General features: G+C 43.0%; 2 protein-coding genes across 5 annotated transcripts; one reads left to right on the forward strand and one right to left on the reverse strand.

Moving 5' to 3' along the window:
* Positions 1-31: 31 nt before the first annotated feature.
* Positions 32-5836, forward strand: rpusd4 (RNA pseudouridine synthase D4). The gene is made up of 6 exons (XM_075461056.1): positions 32-652; positions 2693-2900; positions 2986-3079; positions 3274-3424; positions 3530-3627; positions 5402-5836. Exons 1-6 carry the CDS (start codon positions 247-249, stop codon positions 5603-5605), a joined length of 1161 nt encoding a protein of 386 aa, XP_075317171.1. The 5' UTR covers positions 32-246; the 3' UTR covers positions 5606-5836.
* Positions 5245-16544, reverse strand: qrich1 (glutamine-rich 1). Of its 4 annotated transcripts, none has more exons than XM_075461055.1 (12): positions 16380-16544; positions 15121-15347; positions 13869-13943; positions 10316-10453; positions 9310-10116; positions 8089-8248; positions 7772-7926; positions 7580-7694; positions 7393-7501; positions 7151-7302; positions 6984-7074; positions 5245-6893 (listed from the first exon to the last, which is right to left on the reverse strand). In XM_075461055.1, the coding sequence occupies exons 2-12, from the start codon at positions 15334-15336 to the stop codon at positions 6704-6706; spliced, it is 2208 nt and encodes a 735-aa protein (XP_075317170.1). In that variant the 5' UTR covers positions 15337-15347; positions 16380-16544; the 3' UTR covers positions 5245-6703. The 4 variants fall into 4 exon arrangements, with proteins under 4 accessions (XP_075317170.1, XP_075317167.1, XP_075317168.1 ...); XM_075461052.1 differs by having other exon boundaries at positions 15088-15347; XM_075461053.1 differs by lacking the exon at positions 16380-16544 and adding an exon at positions 16066-16302 and having other exon boundaries at positions 15088-15347.
* Between the last annotated feature and the right edge of the window lie 3618 nt (positions 16545-20162).

Consider the following 20162-nt stretch of genomic DNA (forward strand, 5'->3'; position numbering starts at 1 on the left):
GTTTTATTGTGTTTTCTGTTTTGTTTGTTTTAGTATATTCCTGCAGCTTTCCATCGGGTTTGAATAATGGAATAAAGTATGTTTCTAAGTCACTTCTAAAGTAATTGAAGTAGTAGAAATGTTTGTGTATCTTAACTTATAAAATAGAAAATGTAAGTACTCCTTTACATTGAAAGGTGTGACCTGGAAGTCAACAAGATCGCGAGCGTGTTTTTAGGCTCGTGTGTTCTACCAATTAACTCCACAATGAACAGCTGTAGAAGAGTAGCTTTTCTGGGTGACCGCACCACCACTCACAATGTACTTCTCCCTCTTGTCAAATCACGGACGAACTGCCTTCGGGGTCCGGAGACAGCGCAGTCCTCCAGCCGGGGTCAGGGCACCGCAGCCAAACTCTCCCCGGGGTCCGGTGAGAAACCGCGGCTGAGAGCGATCGACCTGGCCCGAAAGGTCCAGCAGGAGAAGACGAAGACACTGGCGACAGAGCCTCCGGTGTCCGCCTTGCAGGCCAGGGTGACGGAGCTGAAACGGTTCACTCAGCAGCTACAAAACGTCCACCCAAACGTGCTGGCCAAACACCTCCACAGAAGCGTGCTGTACCGGGATAAAGATGTGGTGGTCATCAACAAACCTTACGGTGTCCTTGTCCAAGGTAAAAAAAAAAAACCTGTCATTAGAGTACAAAATAAGCAGCCAAACAATCTGGCTTTGTAATGCATACCTCAACAAATTTGATTGCAATCGTAACTTTTCTTTTTTTTAAGACCACCTTTCTCAAAGGCATAATCTGTCAACTTTAATACGCAAATGAATCTGCAGTTGAGACAGCTGTTGCACCTAGGTGTTGTGAAAGGAAACACGACCCCAACCATGGAGTTGTCAGTGAGAACAATGGAAAGGATTATGAAACTCCTTCAAGGTCATTTAAATTGGAGTGTGACAAAAGATGTTGGTTGTTCCCAGTCGGCAGTCTAAGATTTGGAGTAGGCCTAAGTACAAACAAAATGGGTAAGACTGTAAAAGGGACACAAACAGGTCGACCAAGGACGACGTCAGAGCATCAGGGAAGAAAACTCAAAGAAATGTGCCTCAAAGTGGAAAATACTAAACAATAAAGATGCAGAACAAATGATGGTTGTGACTGAACTGCAGGAAATTAGATTTAAATCCAGAATCACCAGTCTGCTTTGGATAAGTAGGTGATGCTGGAGCATTAGTCCGGCGCAGGTCCAAAGAAACGCACAAAGATGATGCCATGAAGAAAACAAGCTCATTCCCACAATTGTTGATGATATGGGGTTGATGTCTGGTAAAAAGAACCAGGCAACACGGTAAACGCACAGGTGGATATTGAAATTCTGGCCACTTTTCTCGTTCCATCAGCTGAAAGGTTTCCACAGAAATGTGGTACATCTTGGCACAGACCAAAGAGCATTCGAGCATCTCTTTGGGAAAATTCTCATCAACTCGGTGACATGGAAACTGTCTGGATCTCAATCCTAATGATAATTTATGGTGGAAATTGGGCTCCATCCTACAAAGCTGATCAGCCAACTGTTAAACTAGAAAGTTGGAACCTGAATAATGAGGAATATTGTTTTTCACAAGAGAAGTCCATGCCTCAAGGTCTGTGGAGGTAAATCATTAGCTTGTTTAATTAATTATATATTTTCATTTAATTAAACAAAATCAAACAATTTGAATAGTTTTACTAAACTTTTTTGGGGGGTATTTTTTACAAAACCATACTGTTCAGCTATAAAGTAAGATTACCTTTGTGTCACATCTCTGTTCTGCTCATCTTTATAAACGATCCATCCTCAAATCGTGGCGATGCCATTTATCGTGCCGTGGGTTTTACACGCACCCAATGATTAATCCGATAACATTTTATCCAAGTGAAATCACCACAGATCCCCCTCGTCACAAGGTAGAATTTCTGCTTTTTTAAAAAAAATAAGTAAAGATGTTCCATCATTCAGCCTTTTGAAGCATTTTAAATTGAAATGTAAAGCCTGTTCTGTGAGACACAACGACATCCTTCTAAGTTCTAGTGTTTGATGAATAATTGAACGGTTTTCTCACATTTTAGAGATCGAACAAACACTCTCAAGGCTAGAGAGCAGCGGCACCAAATCTGCTAGAATCATCTGCAGTTGATGTTAACTAATTAATCTGAGGCACGAAAGCCTTTCAGTCAACTTCAGACCAAATGCCAGGAGTTTCAGTTCACAGAACCTTTGTACTGCACGTGTTTCACCTCAACACTCTGAGTAAACTTGGTGAAAATCACAGATCAGCAGTTTCAGGAGGCCCAGACCACCCACAGTTTAAAAACCACTCGGATCAGATTTGTTTTCCTCGTTCTGTTTGGTGTGAATTAACTGGAACTGGATGCAAACCATAATCGTTAGATTTTTATACACCGACTTGCTGCTCTGTGATAGCTGCACAAATAAGTAGGTTTTTTTTTGTGTAGTGCTCTGTTGGTGTCTCTTCTCATATTGGCCAACAAAATCCTAATTTGCTGAGGTAGCATTAAGACTTTGATCGTACAGGAAGTGACTCCATAACAACGGCACTGCCAGCAGCTAGAAAGATGCTGAGTGTTTATTGTCAGATATAAAATGTTATGAGGTTGGGATACCTGAGCCTGATTAAGTGCACGTTTTCTCTCATTGTTGTCTCCCAGAGGACTCTGAGGTCACTTCCATCTCCTCCGTACTTCCTGCTCTCTCCAAATTGATGGACGGGATGAAAGTAAACTCTGTCTCTCAGCTGATCCCCTGCCTGGGTCTCGAGAAGGACTCAACGGGAACTCTCCTGCTGGCCAGGAGCGAAGACGTAGTGGAGCACATACACTCCCTGAACAGGCACAACCAGGTGCAGAGGAAATACTGGTGAGGTGAAGGATGGGGTAGAACTGAAAGATCACGCGTCGTCTTGTAGCATCTGTTCTTGACCTCCTTGACTGTTCTTTTTCAGGGTTGTCACAGTTGGAGTTCCTGTGCCATCTGAAGGACTGATTGATATTCCCATGATAGAAAGAGAGGTTACAGGTCCCCAGCCGCACTTCAAGGTGTTTTTTCCTGCTGTAACACTTTCAATCTTCAGAATTTAGTGTAAAAATCCCAAGCACAAGCCTCAGAAAAGCAAAATAGACGATGCATTGTATGGTTAGTCGCATCAAGTTGTTAACCAGTTTTGGCTGTTTCCAATAGTCCGAGGTAATTTGCTCGTTTATGTATACGTTTCTGCGTGCCTTGATTTCAGATGGGACTGAGTCCGCTTTTCAAAATGAACGATTCAGGCGACGGAATGACCAAAGTTCGAAGCCATCGTCAGTCGCATCCCGCAGTGACCAAGTACAGAGTCCTGGACAGCAGAAGTGGCTGCAGCCTCGTCGAGCTCCAGCCTTTCACGGGTAAGACTGCTCGTTTCAGAAAATATGTTCTAACGACTGACTTCCAAATCTGTTGTATTCTCTCTGGGCACGTTGTTCACCTCGTCTCCTTTCTCACATACTCAGAGGTGAAGCACCAGACGAGGGTTCACATGGCGTTTGGTCTGGCGTGCCCCATTCTTGGTGACCATAAGTATTCCCACTGGAGCAAACTGGCGCCGCAGGTAAAACATGCTTGCAACATAACACAGAGACCAGGGCAACCGATTACATAGGAACACATCTAGAAGGCACAAGCAAAGAGTGCTTAGTTACAGCCAGTTCTAAGTTGGTTCTGTAACTTGGCTCCCTAAAGAACCAGTTGAGAACTGGGTTGATTTTCCACAACCTGAGAGCCACTTAAAACATCTCCAGAACCTCCATTTATTGTTGATGGTTTTCTGGATTTCTGTATCCTGATCTTAGAATACATGAAAATGTTTGTAAATGTAGCTGCAAATATGGTTTAAGAATTTAGCTGAAAACCGTGGCTGTGAATGGTGTTCTGTGTAGTTTTAGTGATGCCCGCAAATGTGACAGAAACAGCAGAAAAATGGGGGAGAGAAAAGAAACGCAGAGCTAATGGACTGCTTTGACTTCTCACCCACTTTGAAGCTATTTTTTTTTTTTTTTTGGAAATAAGCAGACGAGATGGTACTTTTTAGTTGGTCTTGTCTCCATGGTGAAACCTAGCCTGGGTGCCAGTCGAACTTAGCCCCGCCCATAAAATTTTTGGTCGGGAAGTTCTGTCTGGCTCTGCTCAGTTGGGAAATAATTATGCTCGACATCGCGACAGTCGACCCAATCAGATTGCCAGGGCGGGCTTTATACGATGATGGACAGATGATCAACAGGGACATTATCGACTACGTCACTAAAGAGCGTTTGGTTTGAATTCGTTTGAAACAAACATGGCTGCCGCTGGAGAGCTAGGGTGTGTAGATTCTGCCTTCGAGTCTGTTCTACAGGATCTCCACATTGCATTCATTTTGAAAGACGAACGCGATAAAGGCTTTTATCGATAGAAAAGATGTTTTTGCCGTCCTTCCTACAACAAGTGTGTGTCGCTTAATCTACGTCACATACTACGTTGCTGTGATTGGTTGTAGGTCTATCCAATTGAGCGAAGAGGCATTTTTTTCTCCTGGTTCGGTTGAAACACGCCCCATACTCAAAACTCTATCCAGTGGCACAATCTGACTAGAATCGTGAGTATGACGTAGTCAGGCTAGGTGAAACCCCCAGCCCAGACATAAGCAGTTGTTTGCTCTGGACCTGTAAAGAATTGGTAGGCAGGATCTAGTGCTTTGGAGAAAGAAAGAACTGGCACTAGGTTAGTTTTCCTCTTCATGTAGCCAACATGACGTGCAGCTACAAATGCTATGAGTACAGTAGATCTTCACATGCAAACTCTTCAAAACCCTGTTAAAATCCAGTTATTTTTTCTGTTTTTTTTTTCTGGGTGCAATTTAAAGAAAAAAGAAATGTGGCTGTAATTTCTTTTACACCACACAATCCTACCATTTTCACCTGGTTCGTGGACTACATCCACCGTCCACTCTAGGTCCGTCATGTTACTCTGCCAGACAGTTTTAGCTTCATCATCGTTTGCTGCGACTGTATTGTAACGTTCGCTTTCTCCCTGAGCTGAGATGTCTTCAAACTGCCTCAGCCAATCAGCATCCTGTACTTTTTTTCCTTCTTCCTTGGCACAGTCTTTTTGATCGTTATCTTCTACACATTAAAGATGGTGGCCTTTAGTGTATTCACTCATGAACTAACGTGGGAGCCAAAAGAATGCCTTTTCAAATTTTTCATCATGTTTAATGTCAAATTGTCCAGTTGTTGTTGTTGTCGGGTACTTGATTTACACGTAATACAGAAAAAACAAGGTGACCCACAGTTCTGCAAGGGCTTGGTTGCGCCACCAATATTAAATAACATACTTTCACTTCACAGAAATTACCAGAACACGTGCTGAAAAAGCTTGGACTGGAGCAAAGCAAGACCCGGCACCTTCCTCTCCATCTGCACGCACGACAGCTGATGCTGCCAGGACGCGGGCAGGCCGACATCGACGTGTCCTGCCCACTGCCCAAGTACTTCATTCAGACGCTGAATCGACTGAATTTGGCATTTCCAGATGACAAAGATTATAAATAACAATTCCCCCGGCCTACGTCTACAACATATGGGCACCGGATGTGAAATATGGGACTGCAACACCAAGAGAACTAACCATTTAAATTTAGCTGGGAATTAAATAAAAGCCGGATTACAGCGGCACTGATGTCCGAGATTATAAAGCACAGGAAGGTGTTTGTGGAAAAAGGATAAATGTGGAGCCTGTACAGAGGTATACAAAATGTTTTCATAATAAACAAGTTAACTGTTTCACTGATTATTTTTTTTATTTTTTCAAATGATGAAATGGCCTACGGCTAATTGTTAGGCACACGGTGCTCGTTTCTTTTCACTTCTGTGGTGTTTGACATGATTTTTGATACAAAGATATTCCCATTTGCATTTCTTATTTAATAATCTACCATACACACATACACGGAGAAATAAGTTGGCAAAGATCTTTGAAGGGTGTCCCAATTGCTAATTTTGACCTGAGAAGAAAGAATGAATTAAAAAAAAAAAAACTTTCCATTTCCCCCTGAATGATTAAAATAAAATATAGCACTTGGTCATGTGAATGAGGTTCAATTCAATAATCCACAAGCCTGAATTATGAAGTTTAAAAAAAAAAAAAAAAAGACAGGCACAAGTTTGTCATCTTTGAACACACTGATACATTGTCCAAATTGCAGTCACAATACAAAAACTGAGCGGTGGTCCCTGTAATTGTATGTCGAGCTTTAATGTTTCACAGCGAGACCTGGAGGAGAAGTAAGACGTGAGAGTAAGATGTTAAAGGTGGAGTAACTGCTTTATGTTGATAAGAAATCTACAGGGAAATGTACCACCTCTGCCCAGGAGCGTCGGCCACGATCCAGCAGTGAGACTCAAACCTTGCTCACCTGAAGGCTCGAAAAGTTAAAGAGCTGATGTCACCAGAAAGAAGTGTCCACCCCATCAGATGAAATCAAATTACAAGACTGGAAAGATCTCAGATACTAGCAAGTGCGATCATGATACTCTCCTCAGAAGAAAATGATTGTTTAAGAAGCGGTCCTCTTTTATTTGAGGGCTATTGAGGTTTATAGAGACAGGATGGGTACTGCATAGTCAACACTCTGGAGTCCGGTCCTCATTTTAGCTCACGTTTTCAGCACCGGTGGCAATGATCTCCTGGATCTCTCTGACCACGAGGATCCGAGCCAGCATGTGCTCCACTTGCTGAGTCGTGAGGGGCTGTGACGAGTACCACATTGGGCTGTTCGGCGCCACTACAGGTTCTGGAGTCATGTAGTACGCGTCGTTGCGTCCTTTGACACTTTGGGGACTGGAAGAGAAGAAGGGACTTCTGTTTTTAGACTGCAAGCATGAGAACAACCCAATTCACTGGGATGTTGGCAACTTAAGAGCCACTCACCATTTGAAGAGGTAAAAGTCATAAAGTTTTATGGGACAACGAAGTGGATTCTCAGGATCTTCGATCTGCTCTTCATACATGTCATCGGTTCCTGAAAGAGAGGTCACTCGACAGGTCAAAAAACTGCTCTACCGAGACTCCGGAGTGAATATAGCCGGATTACGAACCTTTCTGTCCAGTATTGTGTTGGCCTTGGACTTTAAGAAGGCGAATACTGGTTGCTTTGTCCTTGGCATTAGCGGGGTTCTTCCTCGTGTGTCTCAACACCTTTGAGAAAGCTACCTTCAAGTGCTGCTCAGGCGTCATCAGCCGGAAATACCTGCATCAGACATTTTACCACGCTCAGTTTTTACGTCCAACTAACGGAGAAAGATTCAGGTCGTTCACTACTGACGGGTGGTTTACTCACTTAGTGTTGAAATACATTAGAGTTGTGAGCAATGTGGCTGGTGAATGTGCACCAAGCTGCTTACACTCCCACAGCATCTCCTCCGTCACGTGACTTGGAATTATGTAACCTAACATAAAAGTAAACTATATTAAAAATAACTTTCAATCAAACAACCACCCAAACTATAATGGTGACTCGGACTTACCTAAAGGATGGATACTGGGCTTCCAGTCATGCAGGATTTTGTGTAGGCTCTCACAAAAACGTGTGTAGTACGGATCAGAGAAAATGTCATCCACGCGTCCATTTTCACACAGATACTGTTGAGAATAAACATTCGTGAGCCACTTCAGATAAGTCTGTCGGCCTCTTCGTACGCGAGAGGTGAGATACTAACCTTTTGTATGCACAAGAACACGTAATACAGAACGTCAGGCGCAAACTGTTCTTCCTCTGAACCTCGAGCCTCCTGAGTCATCAGGGAAAGACCCAGGTTTAGCTCAGCTACAGCACTGGACACCAAGTCTTCTTGAAACCGCATGGGCTGACGACCTGGACACAGCCATAGGGAAGTTACGTTGAAAGTTTACTCTCGCCCTTCTCAAACTCAGAAGTTACAGCAGAAATCCAAGCGAGGAAAAACATTTAGTGACTTCACAAAGATGTCCTTGCTCCTTGACAACCGTCGCATGCGAGCGTTGTCGATTTACTCACGTCCAATTGGTGCGAGTTTGGTTTTTTCTTGCTTGCTTAGTTCTACATTTTTACGGTTTGCCCAAAGGCGCCACACCTCCAAGCCCTCCTCTGGCTTCAGAGACACGGGAACCAGAATCTCTGTAGGCGGTTCGGCGTCAGCCTCCGTCTCTACTTGGCCCTGTGCGAAGGAAGCCAATATGAAAACAGAGATCTATGTAAGTACGTGATGATCATTTGCTTGCATCATAGCAATTATTTACATCTTTAATCTTTCCTTCGGACTGTTGTATAACCAGGACAAAAAGTACAATCGTTTAGTTTTTTTTGCCAAAATAAAAATCCCAAAACAGTTGCCAACATTTGAGCTTTTGAGTTAAATGTGACAGTTTAGTTGGCATTAAGTTCCTTATGAAATGGCTCTGCAGCAGTCGCAGGTTTTTACTAGTTTTGGCTCCAATCGGCATTGACGGGAACAACAAAAAAAAAAAACAGAGTGCACAGCTGTAATTTTCCATCAGGGTGCTGCCTTTGGGGCTGTGAGCGAGCTCGACCCACCTTTTCCTTCACAGAAACATGTTTACTGACTCATATGACGGCTTTGAAACAGGCAGCTTGCTCTCAGTCACCCATAGTTCATTTTCATCCAATATCTTGTTTTTTTCTTTTTTTTTTAAATAAAATGAACGCCAGAGACGGCACAAGTAAACATATTTGAAAGTGAGACAACAGGCAAAAACAAAAAAGAAAGAAGTGTGCCTGTCCAGGGACTTCCCTTCCACAGGCGTTGCCTAATGAATAACCCCGTACAAAAATCAGTTCTCGACTTTGTTAATTAATTCAGTCTTCCATGTCCACATCTCGATGCATCTAAGTTGGATTTTTTTTGCTAACTCTAAACAACAAACGGTCCCAGGGAAACAGTGGTAGTTCTTGAACATATCTAGTTGGGAAACGATTCAATTGGCTTGTTTCATTGTCTACCTGCATAAAAAAAAAAAAAGAAACATTTAAACACACCACGTCTGGTATAAAATAGTATAAGATGTATTAAAAAGATTTAAAAATGAAAATTGGCTACGATTTGGTAGATTTCACGATTATTGTACGGATTCGTCATCATGACTAATTTCAAGGCTATTAATGACAATTATGCGTTAGGCTTTTTCAGAAAAAGTGAAAAACACCGGACAAAATCAGTTCCAAACCACAAGTGTGGCTGTAAAGGGAGTCTTTTCTAACCTGCAGGTGGAGCTGCTGCTCTTGTCCCTCTACGCCTTGGCTCTGCTGTTGATTTGGGTCCCATATGTGTACAGACTGTGTAGTGTTGTAAGTCCCTCCAACAGTCTGCACTGCTACGGGGATGTGGATATTTCCGTTCATGAACTGTGCTGGGAACAGGGTCTGTACTATTTCTTCCTGTGTTGCAGCGGAGGCTGACTGCACATCTGCGGACCTTGACGCTGAACACGGGGACATTTTGTCCTTGCCGTTAGTGGTAGTGACCTGCACGGTGCTATACGTCTCCTGTGGTATAGCAATGTGAGTGACACCTTGCTGCTGTGGAGTGGAGTACACAGGGATGGTCCAGGTCTCACCTGTGGGACCTGTGATTGTTCCTGTAGTGCTGTACAGTTGAGCGCTGTCAACCGTGAGCAAATCTGGTCGTAGGGACACATAGCTCTGCTGCTGCCCTTGAGGGATGGCCAGAACTGTGGCCAACTGCTGCCCCTGTGGTACAGCATAAGAAACAGCCAGGGGTACATCCATCTTCCGCTTCTTGGCTGGTTGAAGAACAGTTGCTCCAGCACCAGACCTCCTCTCAGCCTCCCTGAGACACTCCTGCTGTTGTGAAGGAGACATGGCCTCTATGGTCTGGATCTGGATCTGTTGACCACCTTGTAGCTGAATCTGTTGGCCAGCGTGAAGCTGAATCTGCTGTCCTCCTGGCAGCTGAATATGCTGCGTTCCTTGCAACTGGATTTGTTCGCCACTTGACAACTGGATTTGCTGTCCCCCAGCGACAGCCGCAACTAACTGAGCCTGTATCTGTGAAACACAGTTGGCATAGTCACAAAACGGTCACAGGGCATCTCATGGATGCACTTCGTTTTAGTTTATTTGTTCATTTTATTCATCGAAAGTTAAAACAAAACAAAAAAGAAACAATAATGCAAATGCTGAATGAAAGGGGGCAGAAAGAAGCAAACTTATTACTTGATGAGGATGACCGACATGTGTCCTGTACCTGCTGTTGCTGCTCCTCTGTGAGCTCCCCGTGCTGGACCAGATGGGCCGTGGAGATTCCCTGCAGTTCCTGCTGGGAAGGCGAGGCCACCTGAAGAATCTGGCCAACTGTTTGGCCCTGCTGTTCCTGGATCTGCACCTGACATAGGGGGAAGCATGAAAATCTGCTGGCAGCCAAGACATTCTTCAGCACATTATGAAGAAGTCTCTTATTTGTGGAGGTTTTTTTTTTCATATTAATTGTGGTATGAAAGTAGTAGAGCGACATTTCCCATAAAAGGCTTCGCATAGTTAGACATTCAAGGTCACGAGAGCTGCGGGTGAGGGAAGGTGAATGGTTGATGGTTCTTCGAGTAGCAGCAAGGCTAATCATAAGTGACTGCAGAGAGGATCAAATGAATGTGGTACTTTGTGGATCAAGCTTGCATAAAAACATTCATAAGGGACTTTCTTGAACAAGGAAAATAAAGATTTCAAAAGGCACATTAATAATGACCGCAACACAAAACAGATATCGTTCGACTTTAGAAGAAAGTTTATGAACTGAAGTTAAAGGTCCTATGGCATGAAATTTTCACTTTTTAAGGTTGTTTAACATTAATATGAGTTCCTCTAGCCTGCCTGCGGTCCCCCAGTGGCTAAAATGACGATAGACCTAAACCATGCACTGGAAATTATTCTCCGCCTTTGGAAATGTGACCATGCAGATGGCCTGATCGGGAAAGCCGCCGCTTATGACGTGGCGCCGCTTATGACGTGGCGCCGCTTATGACGTGGAGGTTGTTTCCACCCAGAGCCAATAAACTGCCTTTCCCCGCCCACAGCTCTTTGGCCAGCTCATTGCGCTGTATATCGATGTAAAAAATCTGTTTAGAGCTCCTGCATCAGAACCTCTAAAGAGCCAGTGGACAGATTTTGTTTTTTTCTGGGAAAGTGACGACAGAACCGAAGAGATTTGTGTATGTGTGTGTGTTTCCAGAACTTGGGCTAATACCAAGCCCAAGGGAGAGCCCAGACACCCTGCGGAGGAAACTCATTTCAGCCGCTTGTATTCGCGATCTCATTCTCTCGGTCACTACCCACAGCTTGTGACCACAGGTGAGGGTAGGAATATAGATTGACCGGTAAATCGAGAGCTTCGCCTTCTGGCTCAGCTGATTTTTCACCACGACGGGCCGGTGCTGAGACCACTGCAGACGCCGCACTGATCCGCCTGTCAATCTCCTGCTCCATTCACCCCCTTACTTGGGGAAGGATCTCATTCCCGAGTAAGTCATTTAACGCTCTATAATTGTGTTGCTTTCCTGTATGTACAGTATAGTTACATAGCTTGTTACCAGAGGAAAGGGTTTGTATCGTTAGCAGCTAACGTTAGCTAACGGTTAGCTATGCAGCTAATAGCATCTGCAAGCTCTTATATCTGTCAACTGGGCTGTTGGAGGTGTTTGCATGCCCATGAGATGGTTAGCTCACTCATTTTAGACCAAAACCCCCTACTTCAAGCTTCCTGAAGAAGAATGAATCCGCAAATTCAGTGCATTTAATCAGGATAATGATTCATTCATGGTTCCAGTCAAAACGGTCAGTCTGTCTGTGTCGTTAGCTCTGCAGCTAATAGCTCGGTCACTGTCGCTAATGTAACGGTAAATAGCATGAGGTATGCGAGTGGACACCTCATTTACTGTAACGCGAGTGTTGTGTACTTATTTGTTGTTTTGATAGCCGCCCTGCTGTTGGTGTTATGGCGCGCACGATATCGGCCTTTCCCCTGATTGAAATGACTCGCGCTACGTGCATCTTTGCAAACCAGAGCAATCAGATGAGAATGTCAAAATCCTCACTCCTGCTTTCCTCTTCACGCACGCCTTTTTTGCTGTGTCTTGTGTAGCACTTGCTTGATGTTTGACTGTGTTAGGAGAGTTGTTCAGTAACTAGTTCGTCATATTGTCAAAGTAAGCTCATATCAACAGGTTGTGCTAGTTTTACGGCATAGGGCTGCCGTGCCATCTACGTGCCATAGCGATTCACAAAACATTTGCGCAAGGTACCACGGGCGTAAGTAAGGCCACACCCCCACTAAACAGCTCATTCTGAGGATCCTAAGGAAAGCTCATTTTTGGGACTGGCTGTAATTCTGCACCAAGGCAGAATTTTGGGGAAAAAAACTCAGATACAGTATTAGGGGACCACTAAAGCCTATAAAAATATATAAAAGCCTCCATTTATTTTCATGCCATAGGATCTTTAAGTGACACCATGTAAACACTCAACTGTGCAAACAGACTTAGAAACAATAAAAGTTTTCTCCAATTGTAATTAAATACAAACTGTGAATGTAAAACCAAGACTCTTGTACATTTAAGTCCCGTCTTTTGCTATGAAATATGAAACTACTGTTGAGGTCTCTTTGCTTCGTTCTGACGTAGTGGGACCCTTTTTTGTCAACTACTTCCACAGTTTGTGGAGATAACACGTGTTCAGTCTCAGTCTGACCCCCGCTCTCATTCTCTCCTTCATTTCTGCTTACTTTCCTCCCTCAGTCCACTAGTAGGTCATTGTATTATTATTTTTTTGTCCTTTTGGGCTTTCTTGGAGGTGAGCAACCAGCAAAGAGGCACATTACCGCTAACTAGTGAACCGGAGTGTTCACACAGTTGGCTCTGTAGACGGGACGACTGAAAATGTCGCGTAAATTTAATCGCGATCTAATTTTGCGATCGTTTCATCGCCTCTAAGCGGTTCCCAGATGTTGTGAAAATTAGATCTGCACGTTCAAAATAACACATTATGTCAAAACTCTGCGACAACGAAGAGCAAACTAAAGTACAGAGTTGGAGAGCAGCAACAACTTCTACAGATGAAACGCTCCTGCGGTACTATGTGCAGACATCTACTTGGCACCCATTCGTGCAGCAATTTACACACAAACTTGCTTCGGGAAGAGGTTGAGGTTCGTTTCACTGACGTAGACGTGTACTTATCGAAGGAATCCCAACTGTTGGACCTCTATGGTTCCAGCCTAGGGGACGGGAAATACCTCAGCTGTGATGGTACGCTTGCATCTTCAAACTGATTATGTGAATATAAGTTCTTTCCAGGAGAATGTATACAAGAGATTTTTGGATTGTCAAAGGAAATACTGTTGGGTCCAGACAGGTCAAACGTGCCGTATCAGGTTATTCTCCACTTAGCCTTCAGTACCTGTCAGAGACTTCAGCCCACTTGAAACAAAACAACAAGCAAACACCCGGCATCTCCCCCCTGGAAAGATGTATTTGAGCTCAAAGTTGGCATTAGTTTCTTCTCTTGAAAGCAAACTCTGACTGATTGTTCTGGAAAGGGGTGACACAGTTCATGAGATTCCTCTTTTGATTTTGGTGAAGGAGATTCTGCCTTTTTTTTGTAGATACAGGAATGGGCTTTCGGGGTAGAACACACTACAGCGCCCTCATTTGTTTCCAATTGATGAGGATTCTGCACTCCGACAGCCCTGTCTGTCATTTGCATTAAAAAAAAAAAAAAAAAACATAAAACACATTGGTGAATAAACTTACCTGCACTTGAAGGTGCTGTTCAGACTCTTGATGCACAGACATTTGGGGTGAAATCTCTGTTGAGGTCACCTGCACCTGCCACAAAACATGCACATGTAAGGTAGGGCTGCAGCAGTTATTGTTTTAGGATTAGAATAGTACAAGCACTGATGGTCGATCAAACTTATTTCTCTAAGAGCGCAACAACTTAAGTGATTGGCCAGGACACCATGTGGCTGGAGGGACAGGACCGTGGGGCCAATCAACACAAGATTACATACAGAGTGGGCCAATGCCTGCAGCCTTCTCCAACTGGATTCATGGAGGTGATGCTGATGCCACGTTTTACAGACTATTACATTGTATGAGACCTAACAACCGTTTATTCTTTAAATTGAAAAGGGAAAAATCAAAGAGTCATTGATCACTTTTTCTGCAATGCAATTTACAAACTAGTTAGCAGCTGAACCTGAAGGCTTGCACTTCTGATTTGCTCTGCATCATCTGTTCAGCTGTAATGTGCACCATGTTAAAGTGCATATAACGCCTGCTCAGAGTGTTGGAGGTGGAAAAAACTGATTACAAAGTTTCTCATCTTCCAACAGCATGAACACATACCGAACATCATATATATACAGATACCGATGCCGCTGAAAGGTCAATGTTAGACTAGCTCTATAAAAAGACACTGAGATATGGCTACACAGGACGGTTATGCCCCCGGCCTCCACCTTTTAGTAGCGTGCTAACTGTTCCCAGAACACAGGCTTGATGTAGGGACAAAGCGATGTGGGGCTAAACTGCCTCTGTTTAATATGTTTGAATCACAAGGAGGAAGCGCAGGATTACAGAGCACCTATGGGTCAAGTGTCGGCTCGTTTAATCACAAATTATTGTGTCCTTGGGAACATTCATCTGGCTCTTACTCATTTTATTCCTTCTTGTAAAGCACTTTGTAACACTGTTAAGAAACGTGCTATAGAAGTGATACTTTATTACTTTTATCATTATTAATCGAAGATATATTTTATTGGTTGTAGGGGACTCTCTTTATTTTATTTTTTTTAAATCAGAAGCATGCCCTTACAAAATGACCCTAACCATTCAAGAAAGATTAATACTCCCAAGTTAACGTACTAACCCAGAGAAACAATGTTTTCTCCTTTACTTCTGTACACACAGAAATTGTAACACACCAGATAATAGCAACATTATAATTCTGTGTCTAAAAGTGTCTTACTGGACAGGCCAACTCTAGAAGAGATCCAGCCACCTCTGTGCTGTCCGTGTAGACACAGTTTGCTCCCTGCTGCTGGTACACCATGGCTGTAGTGGTGGCTGCCCCACCCTGCTGGCTGAACTCCTGCAGCACCTCTGGGCCCTTGGCGAGAGACTCCAGGAACTCCTTCATCCTGTGCTGAGGCACTGTGCGGGCCTTCTGCCGCACATATTCATCAAAGGAGACCACCCCACCCTCCTGCTCATTCATCGTCACTGGACCTGGAACGATGACAATACTTTTCAAACATCTGACATTATAAGTCAACCCAAAACAGTTTACAGCATACAATTCAGTGTACTGAAAAGTGTAGACAGCTTCAATGATATCCAGTCTGGAGAACACGGGGCAGTTTTTTTCACTCTTGCATCTACAATTATAAATGCATCATTAAAAAAAAGTGAATGTATTTTAAACCCACGTTTAGGGAGGTTAAGTAATATGGGAAAACACGTAAAGAAAGTAGTGTTTGGACTGAGGCTAATAAGCAGTAATCAACTTTTTCTGGTGACTTCAAAGTAACAAAATATCACAGGGTTATACATACATGTAAAAATCGGGCCACATTTATTTAAAAGTTTATAAAACCATGACCAAACAAGCTAACAACATGTTCGCCAGATGTTATTTTAATGTCTATCAATAGTATTTACGTTATGGCTAGGTTTTAGCATGCTAGCTTTGTAATGTTAGCAAGGCGCTGTTTTGTCACAGCTCAAGTGGATGTGTTTGGCTGGCAACCGCATGCCGTATTTAACACAGTCAAATATATATATAAATAATGGCAACTGTAAATGATACAGTTAAGTCACAGAGTTTGTCCCCAAACTAACATCAAACACGATACCCCATTCATAATCAATAACACGGCGCTAGCAAGTCATTGTGCTAATGTTAGCTAGCTAGCTAGCTCGATGGCTCTGGATCCTGTCATGCTACCTTAAATAAAACGAAATCCTCTCCTTTCCGCCAAGGCACGGTGTTTAAAACTAAAAAGCCGATAAACGTCTAACAGCTACCATCAGCATGCCATTCACTTTGCTACATTGCGCCTATAGCAGCCGTGAAATCCCGCAAACAACGCTGTGATTAGACCGCGATAAAATTTAACAGCAGCGAGCTGGCGAAGTCTCTGACGTCTGCTTATTTCGGACGGAGCTCCGGGCTGCCGCCGGTGTACAAGTTTCCCCACCTCGAGCAAAGCACCGATTTATTCATCCTTCGAAATCCTACGTAGTAATTCTACCACTTACACTATGTCTCGACCTTTGCAAAACCCTTCACTGTTCATCCAATGAGCTATAAAATGACGGAAGTACAGGCCCAGAAAACAGCGCGTCTCCTCTCCAGACTGCTCTGCCAGCTAACGGCCTGCAGCACAGTGCTGTGAAACAGGAGTTTTCATAGTGGGAACAAAACCAGCAGTTATGTGGCTCTCCACGGCTGTGAAATGACAGCTTATACTGTTGAAGTACAGTATGTCAGAGCTCTAATGATGTCCCATCCGAGTAGTAAAATAAATCATCATCAAAATCTCCCAAAAGAAAAAATCATTTGGATCTTTGCAGACCTGTGTTAATCATGCAATTACCCACAGTTGTACCATCAATCTGAGAAAATCGGGGGTTAGTTATATAGATTCAACTATGTATTAAAGATACATGGGCAGTTTTTAAGCTTCTAAAGGCAAGAAAACCAATTTACCCTGCAATGAAAAGAAAAACAAACTTTTTAAAATGTAATTTGTTATTTTTTATAGCAAACAGCATTCATGAAATCTGATTGACATGTGAAGAGAAAGTCGGTAAAGTGACCATCACCATACGTTTGACCATACATCACCGGAGATCAAGCTAAATAACTCAAAATGGACACATACACAAATAAAACCTGGGGCAATGGTAAATAACTTTTCACGATTGCTCCAGTGAAGCCTGGTAAACATTTAAATGCATGTACCTTTAACAAAATCTAACTTCCCCAGTCTGCCTTAAAGAGCCAGGCATGTGCTGCTGAGGGCCTCCCCCTGCTCTCTCCACAACAAACTGCCCCGTGCCGCTCTTAAGGTGGACCTGGTTAGATGCACTCTGCGAATAGGCCGTGACCCTTAGACAATGGACTGGAAAGAGTTAATTCCCACTCTCACCACAGACTGGTAGTGGTTCTGCAAAGGCTTTCTGGTGGGAGTGATAGTGGTACTTCCACAGTGTATCCATATCTTTATTTGTATCAAAATAGCTTACATACCCACCATAGAGAAAGCAGGAAAAAATGTAGGCTAAGAGTTACCCAACAATTTCCTAACTCCAACATATATCACACGTAACATCCACTGTCCTTATTTAATGTTAAGTCTGGAATAAGGAATTCCACATGCATACTTTCCAGAAAAATAAGCTAGAACGCTGACATGAAAAAACTCACTTGACCGTGCTCGTGCCCGGCTGGCATCGCATTATCACTTCATGTGACTTCGTGCCACTGTAAGATTCTTAAAGTAATCCTTTCAAGAAGGGATTTACCCTAAAACAACTGTCGCAGAGAGACAGGTGAATCTGCAGGCGTCTGTTAACCATCAGCTCTGAGCAAAACTGTTGTCTTTTTTCAAATTTATCTACATTAAGACAATAATTTATTGTCATTTAAACACATTTTTCCTGGCGTCGAGGACCCGAACTTTGTTGCTGCCCTGCAGGTGAGATCATAATAGCCCATGTTGAAAAGTAACCAGCCAGTGCAGTAAGAGAGAAAAGACGTCAGCTAGAAGGTTTGATTTCTGTGAGTGTGCTTGTAAAAGTCATTGTGTTTGGTGTCATCTTTATTTGGCAAACTAGAAAACAGACAGTTTGACTGGTGGTGTAAAGACTGAATGCTACCGGTAACTTATTGGAGGGGAAAGAGGAGAAGAAGCAACAAAAGGCACCTTTGAGATGTCATAGGGTTTTATTTAACATTTCAAATCTTAAGTTTTTAAGATAGATTGTTTGGCAAGAGAATACTGTAAGTTTTAGTTTATGAACAACCATGTTTTGGATGCTTTAGTTTTATGTTCTAATCATTGTCACCCGAACTCATGTGGTGTTGCGATTTGACGTCAGGTGAGTCATTTAAAATGGAAAACACCAGTAAATGAATGATAGATAATGACCGAAAGAGCAAAAGTCATTTGCTCTTTCGGTCATCGTCGTCATTTATGATCTGTACTTTAAATACCATGTGTCATTCGTTCGTTAATACAAGTGGCATGTTGACATTTCCAAGCCTAAAGGTCACAGACAGAGCAGACTGGCTCACACCGTGAACCTCCACGTCCTGCCCCCCCCCCCGCCCTGTTGTGTTTTTGCTGAGATAAACCATCTGCAGATGCTGTTGGGCCTGCAAACCCTTTGGATTAAACAGGGAGTAACAGGATTAATACAAAGTCTTCTGAGAATCTCTGTGACGTTTAAAACCAACTAGTCTTCCTTCTATCAACACTTTTGCAATTTTCCAAAACAGTGGACAAGAAAAATGTCTTTGTCAAGCGTCCTGCTGATACATCTGCACATTCATATTTAAGTTAATGTCATAATCATTGTAGGCATCAAATGGATTTGATGGGGGTACAAAATGTCCAAGCGTGTGAGGCTGAAAATGTGCCTTTTCACAGCATTCATTCTTCGTGTTTACTCAGTGACTTATTCCCTGTTGGTTTGAAGCAGGTACGTTCGTTTCAAGTCAATTTGGAAGCTCATTCTTGTACTCTATCAGAACTGTGGCAAGAGAAAGATTTTTTCAACGCTAGTCTGAACAGGGCAAAGCAACAGGTAGTAAAAGTAAGCAAAGCGCCCTTGTGTTGCTACTGGTTTTGGAGATTGGGCTTTCTGTGCCTTCACATTATGACCTCACCAACACCTGACATTTCCAAAACCCTTTTGAAAGCTAATTTCTTTTATTTGACATTTAAATTAGACTGAGTCTTGACATTTACTTTTCATTTGGTGTCTGTTGTTTTTTTCCTTGCTTTGCTATGGTAGTTTCACCCATTTTCTTTTAGTTGCACAGCGCTCTGGTCAACACTTGTTGTTTTCAAGGTGCTTGCATATAAACTCATTTACAAAATTGACAATTACAATTTTCAAAGATTATAAAGATTTCATGAAAATGTGTAAATCAATCTCATCTCTTCCTCTCTTTCTCCTCCTCAGATCTTGGGCTTTCAATTTAAAGAATGGGGCACTCATCTTTTCTCTTTGTCACACTTATCGTGTCAGTCTCTTCATTTGGAAGCTTACTGCAAACTCCTTATTCACGAGACATCTCCGATTCAGTCCAGACAACTCATACCACGGGCAGAAGCATTTCTGGCTTGGACAATGTAGCCAGCAAAGTATTCTTTCATTTTGAGAGCTCTGAGGAGGGCAGTGGACATAGTGTTGGCAGTGCGGCCTCACCCCAACTCAGAAATGTTCCAAAAGAGCCTGAGCGAGTGACCAATGAAAACCAACATGGGCCTGGAATCGCATTAAATACAAGACCAGCTCTTATTGTGCGTCACTCAGAGGCTCCTGATCAGGGAGTTGACAGTGCCAATGCTTCAATAACAGGACACACTCGGTCCACTGTGGTCTCAGAAGAGGCTCTTTTGGAAGGCAGCCAAATAATAGCTGAGGAAAGACTAAAAGAGAGTCATGCATCGACAGTGAAATATGACTCTCTGACTGGTGAGTCAACAGGAGATATTTAACTCAATCTAATATACATAGACATAGATGTCTATGTATGTATGTATATGTGATGTGTAGGCCAAAGACCAGAAAAAATTACAATCAGATTGTCTTTTTCTCCTCCAGGTGGAGACAGTGTTAAACTCCCAGTCCAAACCAGTGTGTTCACCTTCATGCCAAATCCCTATTTGTCAGGACCTGGAGAGCCCTGTGGGCTTGGTGTTCCACCCTGTGAGGTTTTTCATAACGACAACGGCACCAGTTTACGCTGGGATGACATGAAGCGCACACTGGCATTTGCCTGGGAGCTGCATGTCTTTGGATCTGCAG

This window comes from Odontesthes bonariensis, chromosome 3 (assembly GCF_027942865.1).
Source record: "Odontesthes bonariensis isolate fOdoBon6 chromosome 3, fOdoBon6.hap1, whole genome shotgun sequence".
In the NCBI taxonomy this organism is placed as follows: Eukaryota; Metazoa; Chordata; class Actinopteri; order Atheriniformes; family Atherinopsidae; genus Odontesthes; species Odontesthes bonariensis.

Bases quoted from the DNA above. Each gene is read 5' to 3' on its own strand.
- rpusd4 (XM_075461056.1), top strand. From the start codon at position 247: ATGAACAGCTGTAGAAGAGTAGCTTTTCTGGGTGACCGCACCACCACT. The intron at 3,425-3,529 runs GTAAGACTGCTC...TCACATACTCAG, and splicing joins CGAGCTCCAGCCTTTCACGG to AGGTGAAGCACCAGACGAGG. The intron at 3,628-5,401 runs GTAAAACATGCT...TTCACTTCACAG, and splicing joins GGAGCAAACTGGCGCCGCAG to AAATTACCAGAACACGTGCT.
- qrich1 (XM_075461052.1), bottom strand. From the start codon at position 15,336: ATGAATGAGCAGGAGGGTGGGGTGGTCTCCTTTGATGAATATGTGCGG. The intron at 13,944-15,087 runs GTAAGACACTTT...GTTTTGTGGCAG, and splicing joins TTCTAGAGTTGGCCTGTCCA to GTGCAGGTGACCTCAACAGA. The intron at 8,249-9,309 runs GTTAGAAAAGAC...TCCTTCGCACAG, and splicing joins AGCAGCAGCTCCACCTGCAG to GGCCAAGTAGAGACGGAGGC.